The sequence below is a fragment of the Myodes glareolus genome, chromosome 20, assembly GCF_982192425.1.
Source record: "Myodes glareolus chromosome 20, mMyoGla1.1, whole genome shotgun sequence".
Classification (NCBI taxonomy): Eukaryota; Metazoa; Chordata; class Mammalia; order Rodentia; family Cricetidae; genus Myodes; species Myodes glareolus.
The window spans coordinates 22,368,897-22,386,245 of NC_142045.1; the positions used below are offsets into that span (position 1 = coordinate 22,368,897).

The 17,349-nt window shown below is 38.5% G+C and overlaps 1 protein-coding gene across 2 annotated transcripts in view; it reads left to right on the plus strand.

Annotated features, from left to right (window-relative positions):
- The window catches only part of LOC125393978 (vomeronasal type-2 receptor 1-like), a 32,083-nt gene extending 15,105 nt beyond the window's left edge, over nt 1–16,978 (plus strand). For both annotated transcript variants that reach the window (XM_087899470.1, XM_087899469.1), the window contains exons 3-7: nt 904–1,195; nt 2,764–3,633; nt 9,284–9,514; nt 12,191–12,314; nt 13,654–16,978. In XM_087899470.1, the coding sequence (XP_087755596.1) occupies nt 929–1,195; nt 2,764–3,633; nt 9,284–9,514; nt 12,191–12,314; nt 13,654–14,636 (2,475 nt within the window). In that variant the 5' untranslated portion in view covers nt 904–928 and the 3' untranslated portion in view covers nt 14,637–16,978. The remainder of the gene's footprint in view (nt 1–903; nt 1,196–2,763; nt 3,634–9,283; nt 9,515–12,190; nt 12,315–13,653) is intronic.
- The last annotated feature ends 371 nt before the right edge of the window (nt 16,979–17,349 follow it).

The following is a 17,349-nucleotide window of genomic DNA, read 5'->3' on the forward strand; positions in this document are numbered from 1 at the left end:
TGTAGATATTTACTTTTAGGTCTTTAATTTAAAATACTTCCTAAGTTGGAGATAAAAAGTTAGTTCTTACAGCGAGCTACTAAGGGTAGTAAAACAACAGTACTCAAATAATCGTTTCCCACAATCTTGTTAAAATATGGCTATAATTCAGGTGAAAGCAGGGGCTAGAAGAGGGGAGTTTGGTGACATTTCATTCAGAAGGCTTTAAAAGCAATATGGCGACAGACCTCAGGAGAATATTTCCTTTGTTAGTGACTGCAGAATATAAATTAGGAGGCTGACATTTATGTTTGTATGTAAGAACAGTAAGAAGGCAGCCTCAGTTAAACACCTCTCAACAGCAGGCTGCATTACAGAATTGGAGTCATAGTATACAAAATTTACATACTGCTTTAGTAACTTCTGCCATAAGTATTAATGTTTTAAAACTATTTTTTCATTATAATTATGGCCAGAAGAAAATAAATCAAGAAGGAGAGAAAAATCATGTTCTTCTGCTCTACCCCATGAGAAGGCATATTCTAAGGTATCATTTGGTAACAGCAATTATGACTAGAACAATTTTTGAAAAGAACCAGAAATTTGAAAAGATTGTAGAATATAAGAGATACAAATGGCAAGAAAACAGTCACTTCTAAAAAGGCTGGATATGGCTAATACTTGGATCTTTTAAGATTGTGATTTTATTTATGAAAAACTGACATGTTCAAACAACTGAGTACCTGCCGCTTCAGCAAAAGCTGGCATCACTCATGTTACTGAGGCTCCTTTCCAGAAAAGTGCACCACCCTCACCCCCACCCGCACCCCCACCTGCATTACCACCCGCCTCCCCACCCTCACCCACCCCCACCCATCCCCTTCCCCTGGTAACCAGTGCCTCACAAAAGCTTTTCCTTTCCAGGTTTAATTTCCGGGGTTTCCGCTGGATGAAAGCCATGATCCACACCATCAAGGAGATTAACGAGAGGAAGGACATTTTGCCCAACCACACTCTGGGCTATCAGATCTTTGACACCTGCTATACTGTCTCCAAAACAATAGAGAGTACTTTCACGTTTCTTACGGGGCAGGAAGAATACCAGCCCAACATTAGAAACAGCACCGGAAAGTATCTAGTAGGCATTATTGGAGCAGGGGGATCATCCTTATCAGTTGCTGCTTTAAGAATTCTGAGCTTGTACGATATGCCTCAGGTATCTTGAAATACTGTGCTATGTGTTTAGAAAAAAATACAAATTCTGTGCCCAGATGGGGTGGTGCCCATGCCTTTAATCCCTGCCATTCAATACACAGAGGCAGGAGTATATGTGTGAGATCAAGGTCAATATGGTCTACAGATCAAGTTCCAGGACAGCCATGGCTAAATGAAGAGACCCTATCCAAAAAAAAAATTAAGAAAGGAAGGAAAGAAGGAAAGAAGGAAGGTAGAAAAATGCAAATAATGTATAGAAATCATTGCAAAGGCAGTGAGGTGCAGAGAGGCTAAGCACCTGCAGAGACAACATAGAATGGGATGGGGCTCTTAGTTACTCTGTTCAGCCAAGCCCCAGCAGTACACACTAAGGCCTATTTAGAGGTGACTGGAGATTGCTCAGTCTCCAGGAGGAGCATCTTGCTTGCACTGACTGAGATCTGATGTGGCGATGTGGATACTACGTTTCACTAGTCACCACGCTCTGTGCACTGTGTGGAGCACAGCAGAGATCCTCCATAAATGCATGGTGGTACACCAATGGCTGGAATAGGAACTAGTTTTTCTTTGGGTCTCTGTTGATGCTTGTTAGTCATGAGCAAAATCATCGCAGAGACATGCTAAAATGGGCCTGGGAAGTTCTCATTACCTTACTTAAGAACTTATTTTAAACCCAAAGAGGGTAGTATATGTCAACACAAGAATAAGAAATTATGAAACATAAATTGCAAGGAAAACTAAAAATATCTAGCGTTATTTCAATGGCTATTTCATTAAAGTATCAGGATGTATTAAAATGAATGATGAGAAAACTTATTGGAGCTACTAAAGTAATGGAAATATCTCTCACATAGACTATCTTTCATCTTTCCTCCCCTCCTTCCCTCTCTTCCTCCCTCAGCACCCCCTGCCTCCCACCTTCTCTTCTGTTGCTGCGGATAATATTCAGGGACTGGCTCAGGGTAGACAAAGTTACACGAATGACCCACAAACTCAGCCCAACATACTTTTTGTTTTTGTTTGTTTGTTTGGGTGTTTTGTTGCTTTTTGTAGTTTGTTTGCTTTGTTTTTCAAGACAGAGTTTCTCTGTAGTTTTCGAGTCTGTCCTGGAAATAGCTCTTGTAGACCAGGCTGACCTTGAACTCACAGAGATCTACATGCCTCTGCCTCCCGAGTAAGGCATGCACAACACTGCCCAGCTCCAGCCTAGTATTTAACTAAGAGTTTCAAATATGAGTGTGGGAAAAACAGAAAAGGACCATGAAACAGAATACAAGGAGAGAAGTGGCCTCCCTGGCAATGCTGTGGTCTCATCCGCGAAAACTAGTGCATTAACTGTTTTCATCTTAACAAATGGCGGCCCTGACACCTTTGCGTTAATAGGGCAACCAAAGTGTCACCCAGAATAGTCCCCACCCATCAGGCAGAAGTACCCATAATAAGTTATTATCTATGGAAGCGTGTCAGGGACAAAAGAGAACTGTTCAGTATATCCTTCTCAGGATATTCTGAAGCTGTCATTTAAGAATGTGCTATGGCTTCCTAAAAGCTATAAATATTCAATTTCAGGTTGGCTATACTTCTTCCTCCTCAATTCTTAGTGACAAATTCCAGTTTCCATCTTATTATCGCACAATACCCAGTGATAAGATCCAGTCTGAAGCCATGGTGAATCTTATCCAACACTTTGGTTGGGTCTGGGTAGGCGCTATTGTGGCCGATGACGATTATGGAAAATATGGAGTAAAAACTTTTAAGGAAAAAATGGAGAGTGCCCACCTCTGTGTTGCATTCTCTGAGACCATCCCCAAAGTCTACTCCAATGAGAAAATGCAAAACGCCGTCAAGGCAGTGAAGACTTCCACGGCCAGAGTCATTGTGCTTTTCACCTCTGACATTGACCTCAGCCCCTTTGTGCTGGAGATGGTTCATCATAACATAACTGACAGGACATGGATAGCCAGCGAAGCCTGGATTACCTCGACCCTCATTGCAAAGCCCGAGTACTTTCCCTATTTTGGCGGAACTATTGGATTTGCAATACCGAGGACCGTTATACCGGGACTGAAAGAGTTTCTTTATGATGTGCACCCTAGCAAGGATCCAAATGACGTCCTGACCATTGAATTCTGGCAAACTGCTTTTAACTGTACCTGGCCCAATAGCAGTGTGCCTTACAATGTGGACCACAGAGTGAACATGACTGGCAAAGAAGACAGGTTGTATGACATGTCTGATCAGCTCTGCACTGGAGAGGAGAAGCTGGAAGACCTGAAAAATACCTATCTGGATGTGTCTCAGCTCAGAATCACGAACAACGTCAAACAAGCTGTGTATGCTATGGCTTATGCCCTGGATCGTCTCAGCAGATGTGACTTACCAGAAGAAGAAAAAGCATATACACCATGTTCCCATATACCTGACTATGACCCCTTCAACGTAAGTTATTTTACCCTATCATATATAATAAGAAAATATCAAGATTTTGCTGCCAAATTGACACCATTTAAATGGTTGATTTGCTTCCATACAATTTAAAGCATCAAACTTACTATAATGACTTGTCTGAATAGCTTGATTGTTCATTTAACATTCTAATTTATTAGCAAATTATTTAGTTTTTCGCTAATGATTATAAGCCCTGTCCCATAAACCAAATTATAATAACGCCTTTTACAAAGAAATTGTCTCTTATTTTTTACATGAGCTGAATTTATAGGTACCTAGGAGTAAACATGACTCCGTGCCTCTGGTTTCTTTGTTTATTCTGTGTCTTGTATACAATATGGGACTTGTAATCTATCTCAGGATGTACTGCTCATGTTAGGTGAAGACATGCATCCCACTAGTTTAGGATGATTCCTGGGCATGCATCAATGACCTCACCATTTTTCTTACCAGAAAAATACTATGTTTCTCTTCTGTTTAAATAGTGACCTTGTGGGAGTTAAGTGTGGCCACTAATGCCTTCTATTCTATCTGAGACATTATTGCCATGAGTTCAATGCTAACAGTGGCTACGTTGTGAGCTGCAGATCCACCAGAGATAGAGCAAGGCCTTCTCTCAAAAATCAGACCCAATGACCACAGTAATTGTTTTGCTAGGGAATAATTTTCAGCTATAAAATCCTTTTGCTTTTCATCGCATTTTCTCCCACCAATTTAACCATCCATTGAAAACCATTCTTGCCCTAAACGCCTCTTCCTTTGCTGCTTAAGAAACAATGTTTTTCCATTTCCCTCATTCTATCCACATATTATCTGGATTCTATTTTCTTGTACCAATTCTAGATATCAAGATAGACTCAAGGAAACTTCTATTCTGGGCATTATTTGGCTGCCAAGAACTCACAAATTCGACTACTGGAAGCCACTTTGTGTCGGCTCTTGTTCTTTTATTGAAATTCCCTCCACTATTTCTAAGGCTTTCCCATATTTGAAATGTCCTAACATTAGAGCTTCATTTGTGTGTTCTCTGCCCCTGCTTTAGTGTGAGCTATTTCGGTAGAGTGTGCCGTCTCCATTTATTAAGTTGGAACTTAGAAACAAAGAAGGATCCGAATCCTGGGGATGCTGATAAAGAGTTTTATTATCAGCTTGGCTCAACCTAGAAACACCTGGGAAGAGGGACACTCCATTGAGGAGGGACACTCCAGATCATATTGGCCTGTGTCTATAAGGGCTTGTCTTGATTAACGATTGATGTGGGAGGGCTCACGTCACTTTAAGTGGCACCATCTCTAGGCAGGTGGGACTGGACTTTACAAGAAAGGCAGCTCATCATACACCAGGGAGCAAGCCAGTAAGCAACACTTCTCTGTGGTCCTGCCTTCACTTTTTAACCTACTTTCTGTGGATTGGGACCTGGAAATGTAAACCAAATAACTCCTTCTTCCCCCAAATTGCTTTGGGGATGACATTGTCACACTAGAACAAAGTGGAACAATATGATCACGGGTACAAAGAAGGTTATGATGAAGACATAATGATAAATCAAATTATCTTATAGATGTCAAAGGTCTCATTTGGCAAGTCCTTAGAATACATTCGTCATTATAAAGAATACTGTTTCCTGCTGAATGATGATCCTATAACTTATCTGAACACTGAAATGCTAAGATGGTCTAGAGCCCACATACTGTCAAGATGAAAGTCAGTAGTTGTCTATAAGAAGGGTAGTCCATAGACCCATACATCAACAAGTTAAAAAAAAAGTTAGGTCTTTACAGTACAGAATTATATACAAATATGAAAGCCTGGTAGATGTGTCAGTATTACATATTTGTTTAACAAAATAAAATAAATGCACAGTCTACTCATATTTCAAGCTTATCCTACTAACAGACATGGCTTGAAAGTCATTGACATTCTGTTCTTTAGGTGGACATTTCTGAATCCTTCTGCCTTCTTATGTTCTTGTTTTACTTATTCTGCTCCTTCCCCTTCTTCTCCTTCTAAGGCAAGTTCACGCTAGGTACTTTGTATCAATCTGTGGGATTAGACGCATGTCCAATACACAGCTAGCCTGCGTAAATTCTTGATGAAAGAAAACTGTGTATTACTATCAAAAACGACTGACAAGTGAAACTGTGGGGAGGCTGCACTAGGGAAGGGGCAGAGTGGGAAAGTCTTTGACCATTTATTTGCTTGATGAGGGAGGAACATTTCATGGATGTGGCAATAAAAATTGAATTTTTGTGATTTCTGACATATATTTCATTGGAATTGAGAAGAATAGACAGGAAAAGAGGCAAAGAGAAACCAGAGGTCAAGTGGCAGAATCCAGCCCCAAGGTGAATGGTGACTGAAACATTATCTCAGTGTATTCACTTAGTAAATTCTTTTAGGTATATAGTCTTAGTCACATGATAAAGACAGGGAAGAATACCTATTTTCTCTTCACAAGCCAGGCAAATAAAGCTTGATAAGTGTGTGCCTTACTTAGAGTCAAGACAGTGAATGGAACCAAAAGACGTCAGACCCTCAGAGACCATTATCCAGGCTCTGTCTACCAGCTTCTGCAGCCTTATTGACCTGTGGAGAGCTGGTGACCACACTGGGCTCACGGAGAAATCCAAGTGCAGGTGAAGATCAAGGATATGCCTGAGTGATGGGTTACCTGTATACTAAAGAAACATGCTCCTACCTATTTAAAATTAATTAGGTAAAGTGTGAGTTAGGGAAAGGTTATTTTCTCATAAGATTCTGGTTGATGTCTACCGTTGATCCTGTAGATTTGACATTGGTCCCATGAATTGCTATGTTACTGGCCACGTTTTTTTCTGCATTATGGAAACTTAGAATGCAGAGACATACTCTCAAAGAAATTTCCTGCTAATTGTTTTAGCCCAACTAAAGTGGACACTTTCTGAGAAATGAAGTATTTCCTATTTCCTGAGCTAATTAGCCGTTGCCCCACCTGTGCCCTTTCAACATTCCTTCTGCCATAGCAACTGTTGTGTGACGAAACTATTCTTGGGAAGATGTAACACACACATCTACTCACACCAAATTATAGATACCTCCAAAGTCCAACTTAGTGACCCAATGAGTTTTACTGAGGTGACTCAAAGGAGTATGGGTGAGCAGTGCCTTACAGGAGCATAAATGGTTCAACGACAATTGCGAGGCCATGGCCAACCCTAGCATGGGTGACAACTCACAGAAATGGGGAACCTGGAGTGTAAGCCACAGATTTCAGGTGCACTGAGTCTTTCTCTGTCACACTTCCAAATAATGTCATAGAGACTTTTTAATTAATTATGTAAGTTCAGTCAATAGCCTAGGTGCCTTAGAGGCTCTTGGAATATAAGTTAACTCATTTATATTAATCTATGTTTTATGACTTGTTTAACTTCTCTTCCATCTTGCACCTCCTATTTCCTCTCTGTGTCTCCTGGCATCTTCTACATGCCTAGATTCCTCCTCTTCTTCCTTTCTCTTTGAGGAAATCCTACCTAAACCTACTGCCTAGCTGTTGGCTGGACCTTAAGCTTGTTATTATGCCAGTTATAGCAATGTGCATTCACACAGTATACAAATATCCCACAGCCTTCCTCTCTGTTTAAATATAAATAAAATATAAAGGTTCTAACTCTAACATAGTAAAACTACATACAATAAGAAAACTTATTGAGTAAAAATTACATTCACAATACCTAGTCCATTTGTATTGGGCAAATTCAGAGGACATATTGTATTATCAATCCTATCTTAGTGAATCCAAAATTCTATACCTAAGCCATTTCTTGTAATAACATTTATTGTCATCCTAAAAATATCCTTTTAGACCTTAAAACATCATCTTAGATGAACAACATAAGCTTTTATGTTTACAATCTTATAAGATTCATATCTCTTATGTAAGTTTCTGTCCTGAATTTGGTAACAAGGAAAACTATAACTATGTGTTCTTCAACCCCATTAAGACTTGAGTAGGATGTAATTTACCTGGGTAAGCATGAAGTGAAGAGAAACTGGCTTCCAAAACTATAGAAATGACAGAAACAGCTGACTGCCTGGACAGTCACCTAAGGTTCCTCTACAAAACTGGAATACCCATCTAGGGCCTACAAGCCTAGAATATCTGACATACATTTTGAGAAGCAAGAATTTTGAAGAACTATCCTACCTCTTTTTGGTAAAGTTTGGCAATCACTTTCTTTTGTGTCCTCCTTGTCCAATTTGGACAGCATTAGATCAGCAGTTGAGGCAAGGGCAGTTTCTTTGCCCAGTGGCTAACTTTGCCACAGGTAAAGCAAACTCCATATGAAGTTCTTTGATGCCCAACATCTTTTTTTGAAGTAAATCACTCCTACAAAGAACAGATATATCTCACTGTCATAAAATTTCTTATGTTGTTAAAGCATTTCAAATGCCATATTCTGTAGGTCTTGGAAGTGTTTTGAAGACCTCTTTAAGGTTTCCTTTTGTTTTTTTCTGTTTGACCTTGAAGGCCTACCTAACATAACTATAATGTTTGATTGTTATAGATGACTTACTACTAATCTGTCTTTCTTTATTATCAAAAATAGCTTTCAATGACTATTTTTAAATGAGTTGCATAGGTACAATATCTTAAACAAGAGTGGAAACATATATACAGTATGTTATAACAAAAGTAACCTTAAGTTTGTATCAATATACAAAAGTCCACATCAAAGTAAAATTTTGAGACTAGTGTTCGTTTTAAAGTAGACTCAACAATTCACCCTTTTATCCCATCATGTCTATACTATATGATGCTTTATTTTTCTTAAGAAAGAGATACCTTTCTTCCTTACTTTCTTTCTTTTGTACTTTCTTTTTGAGTTTTTGAGACAGGGTTTCTCTGTAGCTTTGGAGCATGCCATCCATGGATGTAGTTCTTGTAAACTGACTGGCCTTACACTCACAGACAGCGATCTGCCTGCCTCTGCCTCCTGAGCACTGGGATTAAAGGCATGTGCCATTAAAACCCGTTTTTTGGTTTTTTGGTTTTTGGTTTTTTTGTTTGTTTGTTTGTTTTTTGCTGGGAGATTTTTCAAAGAAAGGAAATAGTTATGGACCTTTGTAACCTTACATAGGGAAAATGGAGTAAGAGGAATGAAAAATACTCTAAACAGTCTCCTGTTTCTTAATATGGAGATATAATGCTGCTAAGTCTCAGTATAATCTTACGTTATTCTAAGAAAACCACTCGGTTTTAATAGACAGCAGAGGTAAATTAAAATTTTCCAGTGACCAAAGTTAAGGAAAAACAGGTAAAAGTAAATTAAACAAATAATTTGACCCAGTAATACTATTTAATGTGTTATCATAATATTCAAACAATAATGTGAAATTATTCATGGGGGAATTTTCATCCTTTTTACATCTTTATGATCCAGTATGCATATTACATGCACAGCACATCTCAATTTAGCCAACCACTTTTTGTGTTTAAATTGCAACCCGTGGCTAGACTTGGTAACAAAAACAGGGAAAGCAAACAAATAAAATAGAATTCCACAATTACATATGTGTTCAAATCTACTTTCTTTATGAATATTTATTTTCTAAGTAATAAAGTGTTTATACATTGCTTTTTTTTCTCCCTTTTCCTTCTCAGCTAATGGCTTACTTAAGGCTTTTGGAATTTACCTCCCATGATGGAAGAAAAATGCAGTTTGACAGACTTGGGGATCAGAAAAGTGGACATTATGATATCCTCAATTGGCAAATAGATGATGCTGGAGAAGTCGCCTTTGTCAAGGTTGGAGAATACAAATTCCAAGAATCAAAGTTTGAACTTGTTCTTCCAAAGAACTCAACATTATTTTGGAACACTGAATCTTCAAGGGTTAGTTGGTCTACCGTATATTTTATTCATACATAGATAGAAATTTATTTTGTCTAGAACTAAATATGTGAAAATTATTGCCTTCTTCCAAATCAGTTTCCTTAGTGTAGCATATGATTGCCCATATTGTTGTTTGTGTATTTGGAATTTAAAGAATCCATGTTACACTAAAATTCATGGGAATTATAACAAAATTTAGTATGTACTGATATAGTAAGAATGTTTCAATAGAACATAACAATTTTATTTTTAACTTCTCTATTAAAATTGAAGTTATATCTATATAATGATGTTATTTTATAGGAATTCAAACAAATTTAAAATTTTCCATAGCACTAAAAATGCATTCTATGTCTTGAAAAGTATATGATTTTGTAAGTTTAATTTTCTAGGATTTTGTTTTGTTTTGTTTGTTTGTTTCTTTGTTTTTGACCTGGGGGGTCTTGCTATGTATCTCAATCTGTCACTATGTCTGGCTCAGGAAACATATTTTATTCATCCAGTAAATAATTATCTCCTCAGGTTCTATATAATATATATAATGGGTTAACATATGTCAGGTTTATGCTGAATTTCAATATATACATCCATGTAGAATATAGAAATATAAAGAGACCTCTGGTTACTAAACAGGGTCCTTTGGGGTACTAGTACCTTTGTCCCCTTCAAGGTCCAGCTAGGGCAATACACTCACCGAAAGAAAAATTGCTAAATGGATCTGGGGGGAAAACAAAATAACTCACATGTGATTCTGCTTCAGCATGTCTCTTTTATTGTTCTATTTTTTTACGAATGTTTCTAGTTTATATACCCTTATAACCAGTAATTCCCCAGCCCAAGCAGGGTCCAGAACTGGAGTTTGTTGGCACCGTAAAAGACAGATAAGGATTTACACAAATCCACGACTGTCAGCTCAAAGATAGGAGTGATTTAGTGAACATCTCATGAACTGCTTAAGGAGGTTAATTAATAAAGAGATTAAATCTTCAAGGAATTCTAGACATTTTAAGTGGTTAGATAAAGAGCTTAAAATTTTATATTCAATAAAATCACAAGTGAGGCAATGATTGTGTTTTTACACAGCACATCACATTTTTCCCAGCATGCATAGAGAGGATCGATTAGCCGGACAACCTGTGTAAATAAACAGAGCAAGCTATGGCCCTTGATCTATTAGCGTATTCAACAATTGTAGCAAACTCTAAAGGACTTTTAGATATGACGTTTACACCTTTTGCTCTAAGTGATTACAACAAAGATGAGACTCAAACCTCTAAATTATCAAATCCGGGGTTTGATGCCTGTCAGTGGCGCTGATCATTGGTGGTGTGTGTCTGTGGCACCAGTGGGAAGGATGTCTCTCTCTGGGCTGTGGAGAGATTAATAATAATAATCATTATTATTTATTAATAATTATTAATATTTTGATATTGATAATTAATAATCATTAATAAATAATGATTAATTATTTCTCCTACTGTCTCTGAGAGTAGAACACAAGTAGTAAATTTCCGGAACTAAAATCATCAATAAACTGATATGAAGGTGAGCATGAGGAGTTAAGAATCTTTCAATGCAAGGTTAGCTTTGGGTCATTGCTTTCTTTATAAGTGAGGTAAAACCAGGGCATGGTAATTTTTTCTATCTATCTGAACAGCTTGGAATCAGCAGCCTGTGCCAGTAGTAATTCTTTGCCCTTGGATATTTGGTAATGTCTTAAATGGAATGCTTTTGCCTGAACCCTGAACACTGATCAAATGTCTGTCAATAAAGATAATTTCAGAAAGGTAGATCCCTGCATTTACATAGGTGAGAGTAACAGAGGCCTAGCAGTGGGAAATTGTATTCACACACAGCTAGGGGAGTCAATGAATAAACACCAAAAGCACAGGGGAGATTGTGCTCAGAAAATGATCAAATAGTGCTGAACTATGAGAAATTATTCCCAAATTTGTAACAGAAAGGGCTAAGCTACAAAAAAAAATCTACAGCACGAAACAGTCACTTTATTCATAAGGCACTAATTCCAACTTGCCTTGCATCTTATTCGAATCTTCTAACAAAGCCCTTGGCTCTGAATGACTGAGCTTGTGAAATGAGTCTGATTAATTATTGAATGACTCTGTGGTTGGTCGCAGTTACTACTGAAATGTCTAAATATAGATTGCAATAAAATATTCCAAGCTATGCCCTCTCGATTATCTTTTGATCTTCACATTTTTTCTTATGGAGCAGACCTATTTTTCTTCCTTTCTACCAGTCCCTTAGGATCAATGTCTAAATAATAAATGATATTTTGAGATGCTCTACTGACAATAAACATCTTTCAGGATCTGACAATGATTATTGGGGTCACAAGTCTCATCAAAACACGAACAGACTGTCCAAACTGTCTGATTCGTGGCATCTCATGTGATGTTAGTTTGGTTGAACACCAAGACTACAAATAACTCTCACTAGAGTTGGTTTGACATTTTCAGAGTCAACCACAAGACTGTTCTTCAGTAGAATTTTCTAGGTTCTCCATATTGTCATGCTTTGTCTGGTATCTTTGCTCACTATTCTGGGTTCAACTCCTTTCTAAATACGACAAACACCTCCTTGAAAATACAATTGAGAACCTTTTTAGTTTCACAAATAAGGCTTTATTACACCTACTGTCTTTGTCTTTGCTAGCTTCCAGATTCAGTATGTACAAAACTGTGTCCACCGGGGACCAGGAAAGGGATTCTTCACGGGAAACCGCATTGCTGCTTTGATTGCATCCCATGTGCTGATGGATATGTGTCAGAGAAAGAAGGTAGAGATGGGTACTTTTTCATTAGTAGTAATGTACTTAGAATAACAAAGTGTTGTCAGAGAGATCCACAAGAAACATCTAAAATTCTCTAATATGCATTATGAATAAAGGAGAATATTAGTTTTCAAACTTATGAAGTCAAAAAAAGACCTAAAGTTATGAAGCTCATAAGAAAACACCAACCAAAATATGTAAAATGTGAAATATGAATAAATTCAAAACCTTCAAACTATGAATTCCTAAAATAGGCTCAGCACTAACTAGAGCTGGATATGAGTCACCCACTTGTCTTAAGGTGCTGGGCTGTGCTCCGAGAGCACATGCAGGGCACAGCGCTGCTGCAGGAGCTTCTGCAACAGCTTGCTCAGATGCTGCTCTCTGGAGGCGACTTAGGCAGCTTGGTTTGTAAAGTGAGTTGAAGTAGGACTGTTTACATTTCTACTTTTTGTTGCTGTTGAAGAAACAAAAATGCACTTGTCTTTTGTCACATGTCCTTCAAGAGTAATCATGTAAAATGGATAAAATGGTCTCTATTGGAAAACAAGCACCCTGTATCCTGCAGAGTTCCCAAGATACAGGTCCCCAGTGTCCACCCAGAATTCCATCAGAGATGTCCAGACTGGGAGTCAGAGTGACTGAAAGGAAACACCAGTCTTTCCCTGGATCTTTAAATTAACATTGGCTTGATCCATCCCCTCATCTGCTATAAACTCATCACAAGTAGTTCTTTCTGGTTCACCAATGCTTCCTCTTAGAGCCTCCATTTAGACAGACTTGGCCTTCTTAACTTCAGGGACCTAACCTCATCCTCACCACTCATTCACCTGAGCATTTGGAGTTGGGGACATTTGATGGAGGATGTATACAGTTCTCCTCAATAAGAGGATATTGAATAAGAGAATAAAAACACAAGGGGTTTAACAGACATTGTCTGAGTCCTTTTGATTGTCTCACCTCAGTAGCTGTGACTTTATGATTACTGGACAGTACTGGGTTTGATAAGGACACAGTCCTCTTTCCTTATAGATAGATCCAAGAGAAAGAGAGAAGCATATCACTGGAAAAGACCAATTCAATAAACCCTGAGGTTGGAGAGAAATGCTCAGTTCCTAAAATCAAACACAACTCACAACATGTCACAGAATGTGTAGTCAACAAAGTCATTTTTCCACTACTAATTTTAAGATCACACACACACACACACACACATGTACATGTATGTATACACACACATACACACACCTTACTCAAGTCTTTGACTAACCTGAACTCTTCACAGTTAAAAGGGACAAGTGGGTTCTCTTGCAATCGCAATCAATTCTCTGTTCTTTCTCACTAGGCCAAAGGGAATGTGACCCATGTGGGGAAGACGACTGGTCCAATGCACAGAAGAACAAGTGTGTGCCAAAGGAGGTGGAATTCCTCGCTTATGAGGAGGCCCTGGGGTTCACCCTTGTCATCCTCTCCATCTTGGGGGCACTCGTGGTCTTGGCAGTCACCGTGGTATATGTGATCCACAGGCACACTCCATTGGTGAAGGCCAATGACCGGGAGCTGAGCTTCCTCATTCAGATGTCTCTGGTCATCACAGTGCTCTCATCCTTGCTCTTCATAGGCAAGCCATCGAACTGGTCCTGCATGGCCCGCCAGGTCACTCTGGCGCTAGGCTTTTGCCTCTGTCTGTCTTCCATTCTCGGAAAGACAATTTCACTCTTTTTTGCCTACAGGATTTCCATATCCAAAACTCGGCTTATATCCATGCACCCCGTTATTCGAAAAGTCATTGTGCTGGTCTGTGTTTTGGGGGAGATTGGTGCATGCTCAGCTTACTTGGTATTGGAGCCTCCAAGGATGTTCAAGAACATTGAACCTCAAAATGTAAAGATCATCTTTGAATGCAATGAAGGTTCTATAGAGTTCCTGTGCTCCATATTTGGGTTTGACGTCCTTCTGGCCTTACTGTGTTTCCTTACAACGTTTGTGGCTCGCCAGCTGCCAGATAACTACTATGAAGGGAAATGCATCACGTTTGCCATGCTGGTCTTTTTCATTGTCTGGATCTCTTTTGTCCCTGCGTACCTGAGCACCAAAGGCAAATTCAAAGTGGCTGTGGAATTATTTGCCATTTTGGCGTCCAGCTATGGCTTGTTAGGCTGCATATTTCTTCCCAAGTGCTTCATTATTCTGCTGAGGCCAAAGAGGAACACTGATGAAACTGTTGGCGGGAGAGTCCCCACTGCAGACAGGAGCATCCAGCTGACCTCAGCTTCTGTGAGCAGTGAGCTTAACAACACCACAGTGTCGACTGTTCTGGATGAGTAGAGTCGTGAGTCCCAGGGGACAGGCAGAGCTGGATGATGACCTGGCTCAACCTTCCCTGTCAGGTTGCTTCGGGAGCAGCTGCTTGTTGCTCTGGGGTCATGGTATTTTGTGGCTGTGTTAGTTCGAGGTTAAAATGGTGAATAAAGTCTCATTCTGTCACATGCATTTAGCACAGATTAGAATGGCATTCATGATTGAAATTGGAAACTATTTTATCAAAATTTTAAAGGATAGGGTATGCATCAACAGAATTCATCTCATAAGGTAGCAAAATAGCTCATGAATGTTTTTTTTAAATTATGAGTATCCGTTCTAGATATTTACAGTAAATAAAAACACATAGGAAGGACAGAGAAGGACCTTTTCTCATCCTGTTGATACCTCTCTGAAATAGACTATTCTAGTTGCTAAACGTACAGCACTGATGCTGGGGAGATAACTCGGCTGTTAAGAATACTGGTAGCTCTTTGAAAAAAAAAAACCTAGGTTATGTTCCTAGCACCTACATGGTGCCTCGCAACTGTTTACAACTCTAATTTCAGGAGACAATGCCCTCTTCTCGCATCTCTGGGTACCAGGCATGCGCATGGGACACAAACCTACATGCAGGCTGAACACTAATACATATAACATAATAGACATGAAAAAAACTACAGCTCTGAAATCTTCCCTGGGGCAGAAGCTTTAGAGAATTCCTGGAAGAAAATCTGTGCTTTGATGGACTCTGTGGATAGGTCAGATCGAGGAGATCGAAATTGATAAGTTTAATAAAATTATATTAATAAAATTCAGTTTCTTCTCAAGCTATTAACAAGAACAGATTAGCTTCACTGGGGCAAGGTGAGATCCTGCTCCAGGCCTCTGAAAGAGAATAAGGGGTAAGATGTCTGAGTATCCAAACATTCCTCCGCTTGAGAAATGAATACAAAGGGAGCTGAGATGCCAGCCCAGCTGTCAGTAGACTACACAGGAAAGATCAACGGCAAGGAAGCAGATGGGCACCTAGACCGGGGAGCAGAATACAAGACCTTTTAAAGAGATTTTAAAAAAATGATATACAATGATGGATAATCTATCCTCTGGTTATACAGTTAGTGGAATTTACTTCCCATATGTAAATGTTATAAACATCTTTTCAGTCTCTTTGACATGCAACTTAATGACTTTCACATGAGTCAAATGTGTTGGAAACAGAACTTACAGAAATGTTGATAGCCTAAACCTGCGTGTGTACATTTGACTGTAGAAGTACAACAGGACCAGAGTACCAGAGCATGCTCTGTTTTCAAGTGAGCTTATTATTTGTAAATTCCAAATTCTCAAACTCAGCAGAGATTACTTCTGCAGGTGCGTTAGAGCAGAAAGTGAAACCAGGATTTCTGGGTGAGCGAGGAAAGTTTTAAAACTCATCTGGGATGAGTTTTAATCAGGAACTCATTTACTGATTAAAAAAAATGAAATCATTCTAGACCAGATAAAAGGGAATGAGCTTCCCACAATTTAAATGGGAAGTTTATATCAAGCCTTGGCAAAACTGAAAAGTGATCACACTTGTTGGAGGGCCAGTGCACACAAGTGTGTTCTAGACAGACATCTGTTCATCTATCCATCACTGAATACTTTCCCAGCGTTCATCAAAGCCCTCACAATCCTTAACTGAGTTTATTTTACAAGTATGAAGAGGAGGCAAATTGCTTCCTTTGTCCATCTTTGATTTACTGTGTTTGTCTATTTATTAGGCTTTTTATTCTCAGGGCTACACTGTAGGAAAGAGAAAATGATTTCAAACTGTAGAGCAATATAGAAAATGGAAATCCATAGTCAACTTCTTTTTCATTTAAGCATGCAGCTTGGAGGTTCTTAATAATCCATTTCAAGGATCCAACAAAGCTAGAAGGTGATTTATTTGTAATGATGTGGTTTGCTTTCAAGCTCAAAATTTTTAATTCTCAATGTCATCCATTACTTTTCTGAGATGTTGAATATTTAACATACACTCAATAAAATTAATAACAGAAGCCCATCTGGTTAATATCTGCCTTTATATTTCCTTCCTACCATATCTCTCAGTAATACTGTCTTATTAATCTTTTACTCATTTCAATTACTTTTCTAATCAGCATCAAGTTCTGTGAATTAAAGATATAAAACTTACAATAACAAAACATTAATTTGATGCTTGCATTTAATGGTGATGTTTATGATGGTTTATGATGTTTATGTCATTCTATGCTTTTAAGGTGAAACAGTTGGAGGTTATTTCTTACCTATTTAGCACAAAAGTATAGTTATAGAACTGGTTGATGGCAGTTAAAATAAAATATGCTATTATCAAAAGATTATAGTTTAATTTGTAGCGTTTTTATTTTGTTATTAAATACATATTAAGCATAAAATTATTTCTCATAATGTTGGAAGATTTCTTTGATTAATGTATAATTTCAAAACTACATCTAGCATAAGAGTAAGCCAATCAACACTCCAGTCTGTAGGGGAGAAAAGTTCTCCAGTCCCAATCCCTAGCTAAAGAGCTATTGACAGTTGATGGATTCTGGGAGGAAGAAAGATAATTTTCTTCAAAGGGGAGGACCCATTTAGGTTTATCATGCTCCAGGGGATAGCCCTACACCCATTTACATATGGGCAAGAGAAATTGAACTCAGGTTATAATAAATGAAGTCTAAGTTAGGAGGGGATCGAGGAGAGGAGTGTG